At 46.0% G+C, this 16,365-nt stretch overlaps 1 protein-coding gene across 1 annotated transcript; it reads right to left on the bottom strand.

Moving 5' to 3' along the window:
• Positions 1-433: 433 nt before the first annotated feature.
• CCDC9 (coiled-coil domain containing 9) lies at positions 434-15,229 on the bottom strand. The gene is made up of 12 exons (XM_036747949.1): positions 15,141-15,229; positions 14,812-14,876; positions 13,869-13,973; positions 13,675-13,776; positions 13,241-13,519; positions 12,047-12,130; positions 11,792-11,962; positions 11,306-11,481; positions 1,998-2,044; positions 1,722-1,854; positions 1,427-1,508; positions 434-1,289 (listed from the first exon to the last, which is right to left on the bottom strand). The coding sequence occupies exons 2-12, from the start codon at positions 14,812-14,814 to the stop codon at positions 864-866; spliced, it is 1,608 nt and encodes a 535-aa protein (XP_036603844.1). The 5' UTR covers positions 14,815-14,876; positions 15,141-15,229; the 3' UTR covers positions 434-863.
• Between the last annotated feature and the right edge of the window lie 1,136 nt (positions 15,230-16,365).

Below are 16,365 nucleotides of genomic sequence, written 5' to 3' on the forward strand. Positions count from 1 at the left end.
GCCCCCGCTCTATCGCTTTTCAAACGTAGCCTATAACCCGGCCTTCCTTCGGAGCCCAGCGCTCTAGCCCCGCCCCCTGCTGAACTTAACAACCTAACCCCACCCCTCCCTTTTCAAACCCGGCCTTCACCCGGAGCTCTGCGTCCTAGTCCCGCCCCCTCCCTCTAGCTCCTAATTGAGCCCACCCACTCGTGTTCCTTCAGGCCCTCCACAGGCCCCCCGAAACCAAGCACCCCACCCCTTTTCCTTGTCGCCATCCTCCAGGCTCCAGCCCTTCAGGCTGACAAGGGGGAAAACTGGGGCCACAGCGAATGAATGAATGGATAAACGAATGAATGAAAAGACAAAAATATACCAGGGCTCAAGCCTCCCACCATCTAGCAGCGACTGGGTCCACGAAATCCCAAAAGCAGGGCAGGAGAAAGCATCCATGTTTATTTACAATCGGCTCCTTTATTAAGGTTTGGGGAGGGGGACACAGGAAGAAGGAAAGGGATGGGAGCCTAACCTTCCATACCACACGGGCAGGGGATCCAAGCATTAGGGAAAGTGACCTGCACCAGGAAGGGATGAATCCACCACCCCCACTCCCTAAGGGCACCAACCCCTTCCCCTCCCCCACTCTCCCTCAATCTCCCCCGCAGCAACTGGGCTGAGTGATCCAGAACTTGACCATGGGGACTGTGGAGAGGGAACAGGACGGAATGATCTGGAGAAGTGATCCCTCCCACCCACACCCATCTTGTACAAGGACCTAATTAGCCCTAAGAGAAACCTTCTAGCCTCCAACTCTACATCGGGGAATGGGTCAACGTGAATTGGAGCTGGATCTCTTGGCTGAGGTCATGCACCCTGCTGGCCAGTCACTTCCCCTCCCTTGGGGGTGTGGAACCAGGGCTGGAGCCCGGATCAGGGAGGGCAGCTCGGGGGGAGTTCTGCTCCATCTCCTCTCCCCAGTCAGACACTGGCTGGTGGCCTCCGCCAGAGGGTGAGAAGGGGCTGGCCGGGGATGCCGGGGCTGGGACCTCTGGGGCAGGACTCCCCTGCTTAGGTCCTGGGGCCTGCCCTGAGCCACCAGCACCTGCTTGCTGCTGATCCTCTTCCTCCTCCTCTTCTTCCTCTTCCTCTTCTTCTTCCTCCCCAGAGTCCCCATCTTCTTCCTCATCATCCTCTTCCTCATCCTCACCACTCACATCCTCCCACTGGTCCTCATCTTCATCGGCAGTATCAGCAGTAGTTGGGGCTTCATCTGGAGCTGGGGGCTCTGGGGCTGCACTAGGGGTCTGAGTCTATGGGGGTAAGAAGAGCAGAGCAGGCCTGTGTCTTCTTACTCACCCCTGACTCCTTCCCTCCACCACCACCCACCTGCTCACCCATAAAGACTGGCAACACCTCGAAACCTAGGGTGCTCTCTCCTCCTCCTTACCTGTGGCTCTGAGACTGGAGGCTTCTCCTGGGGGGCAGCAGGCAATTCCTCTTCCTTGGGCTCCCATCGGTCATCATGGTGGCTGGGGAAATCAGGCATGAGTCAGGGAGAAGAGAGAGTGAAAGAGATAGAAACACAAACACCAAGGATGGGGCCTCATTCAGTCCTGGGGTCTGGCTGCTTATTACTAAAATCCCAACTTCTTTCAGGTGCTGGAAATGGTGACCCCAGGACTAGGCCAGCTTCAGGGGAAAGAAGATGGGCAGAAACAATGAATCAGCTAGAAGATTCCCACCTATAGCCCCGAGGTGGTCCCTTGACCCGGGGACGGCTTGTCTTTCTTCTCCTACGGTTGCCGGACACTGTCTTGTGTTGGGACAAGAAGTCACCAAAGGTTGGGGGCTTGGGGGGTCGGCTACTGCCCTCATCTGTGGAGAGAAGGGGCTAGGTGAAGACAAGACCCTCAATCTTGCGTCCTCCCTACCTTCGAACAAACTCCTCCCTCCCTCCCTTCCTCTCTCCCATCTATCCCTCTGGGGCCCAGGGATTCAAAGGCCATCCCAGGTCTCACCATGATGTGTTGGTGTCTCTGAGGCTGAGCTAGGGCCATCCTTGAACCTGGGAGGAGAAGGTCCAATTTAGCAAGAAAAGACTGGTGGGGAAAGGCAGGACAGAGCAGCAGAACATGGTAGGTGAAGAAGGTCTGGCGATGGGAGAAAGTGGCCAGGAAATAAACAGGTAAAGACAGCTGGGAAGCAAGGGGAGAAAGGGGAGAAGAGAAAGAGATGAAGGTGAGCAGAAAAGGCACAGGGAGGTGAGAAAACAAAGGGGTAGGCAGGGAGGTGAAAAAAGAAGAGAAAGGGACCAGGAAGACCCACTGAGAACAAGTACAGCCCAGCTCTCCCCCATGACTACTCCAAAAAGACCTAGATAAACAACACCAGACCCAAGACCAGACTGGAAATGTCAAGACATTTTTCCAGCCCAGGTCAGCTCAGGGCGGCAGACCAAGAAGTCTGCAGACGATGGGGACCAGGTGTGGCCAGAAGTCCAGTCCATAGAGCCACAGCTATGCATGAGGATAACAGCACAGAAGGGCCAGTCTAGAATCACAGAGCTGTGTGGCTCTGAGGCCAGAGGAGGAGTGGGGTCTCAGACCCAGTCCCCGGCCCAGTCTAAAACCTGCAGCAAGATAACAGGGAGAAGAAGCCCGTACCAAAGAGGAGCTGGCAATTCTGCCACTCTGAACCTGCAGATGGCTGATTATCACTGAGTCAGAAGTAGCCAGTCCACTGGAGCTCCAATCTGGGCAAGGCAAGCTCGCAGGCTATCACTCAGAACCAAATCCAAGTAAGAAAACTGAAGAGCTGAAAAAAGGAGTAGAGCTCAAACTCTGCCCTAGAAGAGACCACTTTGAGCCCACTGGCGGCCTGCAGGTCCCCAGGCTCAGCTGTTCCTCCTAGAATAACACAACACTGAATACCCTGAGACAAAACCCTAAAGAATACAAAATAAGCCAGACAAGATATTCCCTCCAGAAATGCACAGCATCTAGCCCTAACAGAAAGTCTGAGTCAGAAAGACTGGAAGAATGAGCAAACAAAAAAGAAATACCACCATAAAGAGCTATTATTGTTACAGGGATGCTCAAGACACAAACCCAGAAGAAAATGACTAACATCCACAAGCAAGTCTGCAAGAAAAACACAGGCTGAGCACAAGTTTCTAGAAGAGATGAATCAAGACTTTAGAAAAGGCTAGAAATCATTTTATAAATGAAATGAGAACACTAAAGGAAAGAACTGGAAAAGATACTAGAACACTAGCAGGAAAACTGGCAAAGAAATGATAATTATGGAAGAAACAACTGGAAAGATAACAGGTAGACACAAGAGGTACAAAGCCTTACCCCAGCAACAGATTCCTTGAAAATTAAGACCAAATAGAAGTTAATAACTCTATGAGACAACAAGACATATTAAAAACAAAGTTAAAAGAATGGGAAAAAAAGAAAATTTAAGGTGTTTCATGCCAAAAATAACTAAAATATAGATCAAGAAGAGACAGTTAAAAATCAATGGACTTGAGACAGGAAAAAATCAATAAAAAAACTTTTTTTTTAAAAATGGATTATGGTAAACAGGAAAACATAAATTACTTAGGAAAGAACTCCATATTTGATAAAAACCACTGCTGGGAAAGTTAGAAAGCAGTCTGGCAGAAATTAGGCTTAAACCAATACCTTACACAAATTCCACAATACATTCTAAATGGATACATGACCTTAAAATTAAAGATCATATTATAAAAAAGTTAGAAGAGAAACAGATAACATACCTCTCCCAGGTATGTGTAGCTATATTCATAACCAAAGGACAGAGTCAATTACAAAAGAAAAGATACTTTGGATTATATGGAACTGAAAAGCAAAGACAAATTAATATACCTAGGACAAGAAAGGAAGTAGCAGAATGAGAAAAAAATCTTTGTATCAAATTTCTCTGATAAGGGTTTGGTATCCAAGATACATAAATAGGTGTATATACATATGTGTGTAAACACATACATACATACACATGTATAAGTTTTATATATGTATGTATATGTCTGTGTGCGTGCACACGCACACGCACGCACACACACACACCCAAGAACCATTCCCCAATATATAAGTGGTCAAAGGATAAGAAGAAACAATTCTCAGAAGAGTTGCAAACTATTAACAATTACATGAAAGAATGTTCTAAATCATTAATAATAAATATACAAATTAAAACAACCTTGATGTTTCACCTCATACCCTTCAAACCAGCAAAGATGACAAATGATGAAAATAGTCAATATCAGAGGGGCTGTGGAAAAATAAGAACAGCAGTGCACTGTTGGTGAAGCTGTGAATTGGTACAACCATTTTGGAAAAAAAACTAGGAGACTAAAAGTATCAATACCCTTTGACCCAGAGAGGTTTCACTACAAGGTGTATACCCCAAAGTGACCACTGATAAAAAGAAAGTCCCTACTCATACCAAAAAATAGCAGATCTTTTTGTAATAGCAAAGAATTGGATAAACAAAGTTGATGCCTTTTGATGGGGAAAATGGCTAAAAAAAAATTGTGCTATTTGAATGTAATGGAATATGACTGTGCTGAAAGAAATGATGAATTAGAGAAGCATCAAAAGATCTCCATGAACTCACGCAAACAGAAGAACCAAGAAAACAGCATACACACTGATTACAAAAATGTCAATGGAAAGAACCACTTGCCAAAAAAAATTATAACAAGCATGGCTTCAGATAACAGAATTAAGAAGATTTCCCTTTTCAGAGGTGAGGAAATCTACAAGTGTTGTATGAACATTGCTTCTATCTTCAGACTTTTCTGATGTATCAGTCGGGTGTGCTGGTTTTTCTTTTCCTGTTCATCTTTTTCTTTGTCTTAAAAAATACTATCTGTTATGTGTGGTGGCTCTCTGGGAGGGGAGGAGGGACACTGGGGAAAGCTACAGTGTTGTAAGAAACAAAATGTATCAATAAAAACTTACTTTAAAAAAAACAACTGACTACTAGAAAAGAAGGACAAGGAGACATGGTACTGAAGTAGAGCCAAGATGGCAAAGTGGCAGGAAGGAGAACAGGGCACTCCTCCCACCACCTCCTCCAGCAGGTCTAGAAGATGTGCTGGGCCAAATACTGATCAGGAAAACCAAACTAAAAATCACAGAGGATCGTTTTTCCAGTCTCTGTAGGTACAGGAAGGCAGACAGTGAGGTCGTGGACACTGGGCATGGGGCCTGGCCATGAACCCGCTGAAAAGTGCCCCTATACAGGGAAAACGTGCACATCGGGGCAAAAAGAGGTTCCAGATCTGGCTCAGAGGGACTGCTGGACTGAGGCTGGTACTGGCTGAGGGGCAAGTCCTGGAAGAAGAGGCATCCTAGGAGCACAGCAGGGTCTCAGTTCCAGCCACCAGCCCACTCAGAAGCCTGCTGAGGAATTCCAGACCAAAGGGAAGCCTACAGCTCTGTGGCTCTGAAGCAGCAGGGCTTTCCTAATGACTAACAGTAGATGAGTATAGCAAGCCCACAGATCTGTAACTCAGACCCAAAACTAGGTCAGGAACATGCAGAGGTGAGACCAAGAGGCTAGTCGGAGCACTTTGAGGGCACTGCAAGCTTACAGGTCCTTGATTTGAGCTGTCCCTCCGACCCTGGGATGACACAATGCTCAATACCCCCAAAACCAACAGCAGGACCAGCTCAGATATTCCCTTCAGAAGTACAGAGAGCCTGGCCCTGACACAAAGTCTAAGATCAAGGAAGTGGACTGGAAGAAGGAGAAAACAAAAAAGAATCTCACCATAAGGAGCTATTATGGTGACTGGGAGGTTCGAGACACAAACTTGAGAATGATTCCAAAATGTCTAAAAGCAAAGCTGCAAATAAAAACATTGCCTGGGTACAGATTCAACTAGAATTCCTTGAAGATATTAAGCAAGAGTTTAAAAAAGATTTTAAAATGTTTTTGCCAATGAAAGGACTAGAGGGAAAAGAAATGAGAACTGTGGAAGAATGCATTGGAAAGGGAATTAACACAAAAGGTACGAAACCTTGCCCAGAAAACAAACTCCCTGAAAACAAGAAATAGAAGCCAATGACTCCATGAGGACACAAGAAATATTAAAGTTATCAAAAGGCTGAAGAAAAGAGAAGATCTAACATTTCATAGCAAAAAATAACTGATGTGGAAAACAGACAAGGAGAGATAATTTAAGAATCAATGAACTACATCAATTGGGAAATGGCTGAACAAGCTGTAGTATATGAATGTAATGGAATATTACTGTTCTATAAGAAATGATGAGCAGGCAGACTTTAGGAAAACCTGGAAAGACTTACATGAACTGAGGCTGAGGAAAATGAGCAGAACCAGAACATTGTACACAGTAAGAGCCACAGTATTCGATGACTGACTTTGATAGACTTGGCTCTTTCTCAGCTATGCAAGGATCTAAGATGACTCCAAAAGACTCATGATGGAAAATGTCATCCACATCCAGAGAAAGAACTGATGGAGTCTAAATGCAGATGGAAGCAGAGTATTTGCTCTCCTTTTCTTTCATTGTTTTGTTTTGTTTCCTCTTTCTTGTGGTTCCTCCCATTAGTTCTAATTCTTCTTTACATCATGACTAACGTGAAAATATGTTTAATATGGATGTATAAGTAGAGACCACGCTGTCTTGGGGATGGAGGAAGAAAGGGAGGGGGAGAAAATTTAAAACTCAAAATCTTATGGAAGTGAATTTTGAAAACTAAAAATAAATAAAATAATAATTTTAAAAAAAAGAATCAATGGACTACCTGAAAGCCGTGACAAAAAAAAAATTCTAGACTTCCTATTTCAAGAAGTCATAAAAGAAAACTGCAAAGATCTCGTAGGATGAGAAGGCAGCAAAGGGAAAAAAAAATAGAATCTACCTGTTACCTCCTAAAAGAAATCACAAAATGAAGCCTCTCAGGAACTTCATAGCCAAAATCCAAGTACTTCTAGGTTAAAAAAAGAAAGGAAGGAAGGAAAAGGAGAAGAAAGGAATTACACTTGGGGGGATGGGGGGAAGGTGAACCAGATTTTCTTACATTTTTAGATGTACAAGTATAAGACTATACAAACAAGGAAAAGAGTGGAGGTAACATGCAACCCTTGAATTTCATTCTCATTTGAAATGGTCAAAGGAAGGAACGAACACACACACACACACACACATCAGTGAAGAAATATATTTCATTCAACAAGGAAACATGAAGGAAAGATAAGGTCGAGGGGAGAATAAGAAGGGTTATTCCTAAGCAAAACAAACTCTGACCATAGAGAATGAATCACAAAGTGGGGTTTTAAAAGAAAAGAAAGGCTAAGAACCTGGGCCTGGACTGTGGACCAGAGAAACAGTTAAAGGAGGAGGAGAAGATTCCATCCAGCCTACAGCATCAGGCTGGGCACATCTGTCTCTCTCACTACCCTCTTCTTCAGTGGAAAGGTGGGAGTGGGGAGGGGGGAGGGCGAGAGAAGGAAAAGTATAAGAGAACACGACACAGGGAAATAAACAATTAATGATCATAATTGTTTAGAGAAATGGGATGAATCCTCCCATAAAATGGAAAAGGATTAAAGAATGGATTACAAAGCAGAATTCACCAGTATGTTGTTTATAAGAAACCTACTTGAAACATAAACTTCAGCTGAAGTAAAAAATGCAGAAGAAGTAATTAAGATCTCAGACAAGGCAACATCAAAACAACATTATATATTATTTATCCTATAACAAAGATAAACAGGAAAGCTACATTTTGCTGGAAGACATCATAGACAATGAATTAATATCAATACTAAAGATATATAAACCAAATGGCAGAGCATATAAATGCTTAAAGAAAAAAAGAAAAAGAGTAAAACTATAATACTAGAGAATCTCGACGTACCCCTTTCAAACTGACATAGTAATCAAAAAGTAAAAAAGTTATGGACCTGAATAGAATTTTTTAAAAGTCAGATACAATAGACATGTGGAGATTATTAAACGAGTGTACAGAGTTCTCAGCTGTGCATGGAATCTTTATAAAAACTGACTATTCAGGGCATTAAAAACCTCACAAATGGAAAAAACCTGAAATATGAAAAGCTTCTTTTACAAACCACAATGCAATAAAATTATACTCAATAAAGGGCGACTGAAGAAACCATTAAAAATTAATTGGAGACTAAATAACTAACCTAAAGAATGAATGGGTCAAAGAACACACCACAGAGACAATCGATAATTTCATTAAAGTTAATGACAATAATGAAACAACATACCAAAATTTTTGGGATGCAGCCAAAGCAGTCCTGAGGGGAAGATTTATATCTCTAAATACTTTTATCAACAAAAGAAAGAACAGACCAACAAACTGGGCATGCAACTAAAAAGAAATTTTAAACTGACAAACAAAAACCACAATTAAACATCAAAAGAGAAATCCTGAAAAAAGAGAGAGATGAACGAAATCAGAAGCAAAAACCCCAGTGAATTACTAAATAAAATTAGGAGTGTTTTTAAAAAAAAAAACTAACAAAATAGATAAATCATTAAGCAATTTGATTTTTTTTAAATAAAGACAAACAAATTATCAATATTAAAAATGAAAATGGTGAATTCATAACAAATGAGGAAACGAAATTATCAGAAACTATTTTGCCAATTGTATGCTAAAAAAAATCCTGACAATCTAGATGAAATGGGTGAATTTTTACAAAAATATAAAATGTTAGGATTACCAAAACACAATCTCAGAAAAAGAAATCAAACAACCTAAAATGAGCTCCCAAAGGAAAACACTATGAAGAACAGATGGATCCACAAATGAATGCTATCAAACCTTTATACAATTAATTCCAATATTACAAAACCTCAACAACATTTCTCCAAGATTATACACCATGACTAGTTTGGATTTATACTAGGAAGGCAGGGCTGATTCAATATTAGGAAAACGATAAACATAAATGACCGTATTAATAACAAAAGCAACAAAAAAACCCATGTTTCTGTCAATGGTTTCAGCAAATGCTTTTGACAAGATACAATTCCTGTTAAAAACACCAGGCAACAAAGTAGTAAGTCAATCTTTCCTTAATATAAGTATTATCCATCTAAAACCAAGAGCCATTATATGTAACAGAAATAACAAACTAGAGTCCATTCCAACAAGATCAAGAGTAAAGCAAAAAAGTTCATCATCAACATTACTACTTGATAAAGCACAAAAAATGCAAACTATAGCAGGAAGACGAGAAAAGAAAGGGAAGGACTAAAGACAAAGAGGTAACAAATTTAGCCCTTTTTATAGGTGACATGATGGTTTACTTAGATAGAAACCACTAAAAAATTAAGTGAAAAAATTAACAACTGTCAAGTTGGAGAATTATCAAATAAAACCACATCAATCATCTGGGTTTCTGTATATGACCTACCAAACACAGTAGTAAGAGACAGAAACAGAGAGAAATTCCATTTACAGTAACTACAGTCAATGATACTCAGGAGTCTGCCTGTGCCAAGACACACCCAAGAACTATAAAACTATAAAACACTCTTTACACGAATGAGCCATCTAAATAATTGGAAAAATATTAATTGCTTATGACCAAGCCAATAATATAACAAAAATGACAATACTACCCGAATTGATTTACTTGTTCAGCGCTAAATTAATGAAACTACCAAAAGATTCCTTTATAGACAAAGGAAAAAATCATAACAAAGTACATCTGGAAGAACAAAAGGTCAAGAATCTCAAGAGAAATGATGAAAAAAAGGAAGGAGGCCTGGTACAAGCTCTCAAAGTATACCACAATGCAACAGTCATCAAAACAACTTGGTCCTGAGGTAAGAAAAAGAAAGCTCAATTAGTGGAACAAACTAGGTACAAAATTTACATAAGGAAACATAGTAACCTAGTGTTTGATTGATCCTAAGTACTAGGATAAGAACTCAGGATTTGCCAAAAACTGCTGGGAAAACTGGAAAGCCTCCTAGCAGAGATGGAGCAGAGACCAGCACCTCGGAGCATACAAAAAGGGTAAGTTCACAAATGTATTAGAAGAGCGAGGAAGAAATTACCAGTTAGATATATGGTTAGAGGAAGAATTCATGATAAAACAAGGGATAGACAGAATCACCGAAGGTAAAAGGAACAATCAAATAAAATTTTAAAGGCTTTTCACAACCAATACAGCTAAAATTAAAAGGGAAGCAGGCAACTAGAAAAAAAAATCTTTGTAGAAAGTTAATCTGATAAAGGTCATATTTCTAAGATATACAGGAAAATGATTCAAATTTATAATAATTCATTCTCCAAATGGACAAATGGTCAAAGAACGTGAACCATATTCAAAAGAAGAAATCCAAGCTATCAACAGCCCTATGAAAAAATGCTCCAAATCACTAATGATTAAAGAAAGTGAAATTAAAACAACTCTGAGGTTCCATCTTCCACCAATCAAAGTTGATAAAAAGGAAAAAGTGCCAGATGCTAGAGAGGCTGTGGGAAAACAGGTACATGACTACATTGCTGGTGGAGCCATGCACTGGTTCAGCCACACTGGAAGCCAATTTGGGACGATGCCTCCAAAGGTCTGGTCTGTGTATACCCTTTGTCCCAGGCATACATTCCAATCCAAAGTGACCAAAAAAAGAGAAAAGGGACCTATATGTTCAAAAATATTTATAGCTGCTCTTTTCACACTGTCAAAGAACTGGAAACTAAGAAGGTGACCATCATCTGGGGAATGGCAGAACAAGCTGTGGTACACAGATGTCATGGAATGCTACTGTACTATAAGAAATGATGAAGGGGATGGTTTCAGAAAAACCCAGGAAAACTTATATGAACTGATGCAGGGCAAAGTGAGAACCAAGAGGCAATTTATACAATAACAAGATTGTAAAGATGAACAACTTAGGCTTGGAATCTAATTCAGGATGAAACATGCTCCCCACCTCCTGATAGAGCGGACAGTCCAGCCAGAGTATAGACTGACATGTGGTTTTTTGGGATATGTCCATTTCAGGGATTTGCATTGTTTGACTGTCTATGTTTGTAACAAGGGTTTTATTTTTCTTCCTTTCTTGGCGGGGGGCAGGGGGGGAGGGGGGGCTGGGGAGAAGGGGGAGAGCGAAGGTGGATTATCATGGATAAAAAAAGTGTTAACTTTTTTGAAAAGGGACCAGGAAATAAGAAAGTGACCAGGAGGTGAGATAGGGAGAGAAAGGTAGGGGGAAAGAAAGGCAATGGAAGCCCACAAGTAGGGGCAGAGGTGGCTCAGGACAGGGACAAGCACCCACATGCCCTCTGTCTTCTCAGCATCCCACTCCCTGCGCCACTGGCCCGTGGGTTTCCGATGCCGCTGCAACCTCTCTTGGTCAATGCGTTCACGCTCCTGCTTCCATCGCAAGTATTCAGCCCGCTCCCGGCCCGTCATGGACAGTGTCATGTCCCCACCAGGTCCTGCCCGACGACCCTGCTCTCTCCAACAATAACCACATTGGATCCACGTCCCCCAAGAAGCCCAGCATACCTCTATCCCAGTGCCATCCCCCTTCTCCTACCCCCCCCCTTCAGTATTCTTCCAGGCCAGGACCCAGACCCAATGCTCTTTGCCAGCATCCCCCAAACCCATGGGCTCTCCCCCATGCTCCAGCCCTCCTCAGCCCAGCATTTATCCTTTCCTCAGGTCCCCTCACTCCTGGCACCCACAGCTCTAGTTCTTTCCTGAGGCACCCCCCCCCCCCAGCCCAGGTCCCCATCCCCACTCAGGTTCTAGCACCCACATAACGCTCCTGCTCCAGGCCACTGCGAACTCGTTCAAAGTCAGCACCACCCCAATTCCGCCCATGGCGCCTGCTTCCTTCTCGACGGTCCCGCTCTGATTCCTGTAGAGGTCCGCTGCGACGAGGATCATCCAGGAAATTCCGGACAGGGTTCTTCTCAGGCAGTCCATCCTGAGTTCAGGATAAGTAGGGGTCAGCCCCTGGGGGACCAAACAGGGCTTCCCACCAGCTCCAGCCCCCCTAGATCCTACTTACCCGCTGATTTCTTTCATACTCGGCTATCTTCTCCATCTCTTCATTCATCTTCTCAATGTTCTGGCGACGTCGCTCTTCCCACTCCTGGAAGGTTGAGAGACAGAGGAAAGAAAAAAAACACAGAGGAAGGGACAGGAGATCCAAGACAAAGAGAGGATAACAAGGGAAGAAGACAGACAGGGAAGGAGGTCGAGTTAACAAATCAACAGGCATTTACCAAGTGTCCACTATGTGCTGAGCCCTGGGCTAAGCACTGAGAACTTAAAAGTAAAAACCCAGTCCCTGTTTTCAAGAAGCTCACAATCAAATTGGGGGGGGGGGGGGAGGATAAAATGCAAACAATTAGCAACATCCCAGTTACAGACTGATGATGTGTAACTTGGAGGGGTCTCAGAGGGAAGGTGCTAAGGTCCAGGAGAACTGGAAAGGCTTCTCTGAGAAAGCGGAGCCTGAAGGAAGCCAGGAAGGGCAGGAGGAGGAGATGAGGAAGGAAAAGGTCCACAGTCAGCAGATGGACCATCTTAAGTGAGAAAGAGCAAGGAGGTTGGTGTCACTGACTTGCAGGGAACACCGTGGGCAAGGGGACCAGCAAGGTGGAAGAGGCTTTCAAAGCCAAACAGGACTTTCTATTTGATCTGAATGGCAGGAAGAGAAGAAGGATAATGTGGTGAAAACCTCAGGAGGGAAAGCGTATGAAGGAGAGGGTGATGGATGACATCCAGGCTGCAGAGAGGCCAAGCAGGAGAGAAAAGGCCCCTGGACTTGGCAGCTAAGACAGACCCCGGTCATGCCGGAAAGAGAAGCAGGCTGGGAGCCAGAGAGAGAGGGGCTGAGAAGAGAGCAAGAGGACAGGAAACGGAGGCAGCGACAGTAGATGCCCTCCAAGGCATCTAGCCACAGGAAGAGAGAGACAGGACAACAGCTAGCAGGGATGGATGGATCCAGGGAGAAGTTTGAAGGCTGGCGTTATGGGTGTAGTGAGCAGAGAAGAGGCCAGTGATGGGGAGAGGCTGAAGATTACTGATTGTGGAGATGAATGAGGGGACAATGTGCTGTAGATGACAAGATGGAGTGGGACCCCCTGTAAACACAGAAGGGTTTCCTTGGCCAGGAGAAGGGTCACATCTTCTTGGAAGAGAGAAAGCTGGGAAGCAGAGATGCTCATGAGAAGAGGTCCTCTCTCCAACTCCGTACCTTGGATCTCCTGTCTGGGGCTGGGGCATCCCCTGCTGCCATGCTGGTCCCAGAAGGGTAAGCTGCCCCTCCTCTGCCCCGGCCTCGACGGCCCCGACCTCCTCCGCTTCGTGCTGGTGGTGGTTCCACATAAATCACCACTTCTTCTTCCCAGAACCTGGACCCCCTACCCAGACCAGCCCGGCCTCCTCGCTGTGGGGCATTGCGGCCCCCCTTCCCTGTGCTGCCCTGGGTTCGGGCAGGGGCAGGTGGCCGGCGGCCTGAGCCCATACTCTTCTCCTGTAGGTGACAGGTAAGGGAAGCAGGTAAGCCAATTGGCAATACAATCCCAGACCTCAGCCTTGAGAACCCAGCTCCCACAAGAAGCTCCCTGAGATTTCCCTTCCCCAGGCCCTAGTGCCCAGCCCCCACCCCCTCGCCCGGGGCCTTGTCACCATGTCCACAGCAACATTCTCCTTCTCGGCAGGGCGCCCCTTCCGGGGCCCTGTCACAGCCACCCCCTCTGATTCAGCCTTCTTCCGGTCCTCCTCAATCTCCTGGAAGATGGACAGAGAGATGCTACAGCTAGGGGACTCACCAATGGGAAGCAGGGGGCATGAGGGCAGAGGAAGGCCGGCTGGCCACCCACCTGGTAACGCCGGATCAAGGCTGCATTCTTCTTCCGAAGGGCCTCGATCCGTTTGTCCAACTCTGCATCCTTCTCTTCCTTGGATTTCAAATCCAATGTGGTGGCCTGATGGGCCAGGGGAGGAGGGGAGGTTGGAAAGCTAGACTGCTTCTCTCCCCCAAGCCTGCATTGCTGGGACCCCCTCCCAGGACTGGGGGCCTGATTTCCTAGGCCCCCAGCTCCCCTTCCCCCCAGGGCTCCTGATCTCTTGCATACTCTGACCCAGAGCTGTAAACCTGCACCCCCTGTTCCCCAGCCCCCTCTCATGTGGCCTCTACCCAGGGTAGCTTGGAGCCTGTGCTCCTGGGCTCTTCCCTCTTTGCTGGGAGGGGTCTGATTTTCTAGTTTCTCCACCCCTCTCCAGCTGGGAGTCTGCACTCAGGAGTCTCCAACTCCTTCCTCTGAGGTGCTCCCCCCAAACCTAGGCATTTGGGTTCCCAAACCTCTTCTGTATGACTCCCTCAAGTCCGAAAGTCTGTGCTCTGGGATCCCCCATTCTCGACCCCAGTGTCTGCACTCCAGGGTCCCCCCACAACTGCGCGCCTATACTGTGGGGTCTCCAGCTCCCATGGCTCCCCCAGATTTGAGAGTCTGTGCTCGGTGCCCCCCCCATCCGGGCACCTGCAGTTCAGGGTTCCCCCATAGCTAGGCGTCTATACTCTGGGATCCCTCCCGTCCCCACCCTGGGCCCAGTGGCTGCTCCTGGGTGCCCCAGCCCCTTCTTTCATGGCTCCCCCAGGTGCGGGCGCCTGCACTCGGGGTCCCCCCCGCACCCTCACCCAGCACCTACAGTCCAGAGTCCGCCCCCGCTGGGTGCCTGCACTTGGAGGTCCCCTCCCCAGGGGCCCTCTCGCCCCCCATGGCCGGGCGCCCGCTCTTGGGGGTCCTCCGGCGGGGTCCTCACCATGCCTCCGGCCCGGCGACCTCGGGGGTCCGACCGCCCGCGCGGCTGCGTCGGCTCGAGGGTCTCTGCGGGTAAAAGAAGGCCAGGGTCGGCGGTGACTCAGCCCAGTGGCAGCGTCCACCACGGCCCCGCGTCCACGCCCCCGCTAGGCCACGCCCTCCCGCTAGGCCACGCCCCACGCGGGCCCGCTCCGATGCAGGTCACGCCCCCACATGACCACGCCCCCTCGGGGCCATGCCCTGCACCCCGCCACACGTAGGGCCGTTCCCTCGGCCTCCTGCCACGTGAGTCTCCGTGCGGCCCCAGGAGCCCCTCCGTGGCCCACTCACCGGCTGGGAGACCCCGCGGCTCCTCCGGCGGCCCCGCTGTCGCTCTCTCGCCGCTGCTCCCGGGTCCCCCTCGCGTCACTTCCTCTACGGACCACGTGGACACAGAGAGGCGAGGGGGAAATATAGCTACTTCCGGTCTTGCCTCTCGATGGAGGGAAATGATCTTAAAGGGGCCGCGCCTTGTTTGGGTTGCTGCTTCAGCCTAGAAAGTGCACTCACCTTTCTAGACCTGGGTCTGTAAAATAACTGTAGAATGAGTTCACAAACGTGGTTACCGAAGGCCCTTCTAGCTCTGACATCCCCTGTTCTAAGGCCCCTCCCAGCTCCGATATTCTCTCTTCTCTATTCTGAGAGCCTTTGTAACTTCAATAAGCATTTATTAAAATTTTAACAAAGTTGCAGGCTAAAAAATAAATTCACATAAATCATCAGCATTCCTCTATATTAGCAACAAAACAGCCAGGGGAAGTACGAGAAATTTCATTCAAAAGAAAAACAGAATGTATATAATACTTGGCTGACTGCAACTTCAAAACATTGCTTATATAAACATAGGTCTAAATAATGGAGAAATACTAATTGTTCTTGGGTAGGCCAAGCCAATATGATAAAAATGATGATACTACATAAATTAATTTAATTATTTGGTGCCATACCAATCATAGATATTCTAAAAGAATATTTTGTTCAGTCATACCCAACTCTTTGTGAGCCCATTTGGGGTTTTCTTGGTGTTTCAACAATCCAGCTAACAGCTGTTGTGGGGGTGAAAGACCAACACAAGCCCAACAACAAGAACGCTGCCAAAGCCCAGGTTCTGTTGATCTGCTTTACTAAGGAAAGCAACGTTAAGGGGTTCACAAATTTACTTTAATCCAGCATACAGACATCATTCACTTAGTTCAGGGGGAAAAGCCAGCACTCTGAACTTCAGAGCAAAATACAAACAAATCACAAACATCAACAGACAGACCAAATACAATCATAGTTACCAACATCTAAGTTCAGCGTGGGAGCTCATAACAAGGGCTGGCCCAGAGTTACTCACCCATGTGACCTAAAATCGTCACAAAGAGGCGACTTAAACCCACGTGGTCTAAAAACCTCTGATGTCCCAATCATGTTACTCAAACTCATGTAAACTAGGCCCTCCCCTGAGGCAAGGAGTTTCATCGAGGACTCCCAATCTAATCAAGGAAACAAAGGCCAAGCTCTTCAAGGGCAC

Source organism: Trichosurus vulpecula, chromosome 2, assembly GCF_011100635.1.
Source record: "Trichosurus vulpecula isolate mTriVul1 chromosome 2, mTriVul1.pri, whole genome shotgun sequence".
Taxonomy (NCBI): Eukaryota; Metazoa; Chordata; class Mammalia; order Diprotodontia; family Phalangeridae; genus Trichosurus; species Trichosurus vulpecula.

What these genes read in the sequence shown, in the direction of transcription:
- CCDC9 (XM_036747949.1), bottom strand. An exon ending in AGTATGAAAGAAATCAGCGG is followed by an intron (nt 11,963 to 12,046) that starts GTAAGTAGGATC and finishes TCCTGAACTCAG; the next exon opens with GATGGACTGCCTGAGAAGAA. An exon ending in CTCCAGTCTCAGAGCCACAG is followed by an intron (nt 1,290 to 1,426) that starts GTAAGGAGGAGG and finishes TTACCCCCATAG; the next exon opens with ACTCAGACCCCTAGTGCAGC.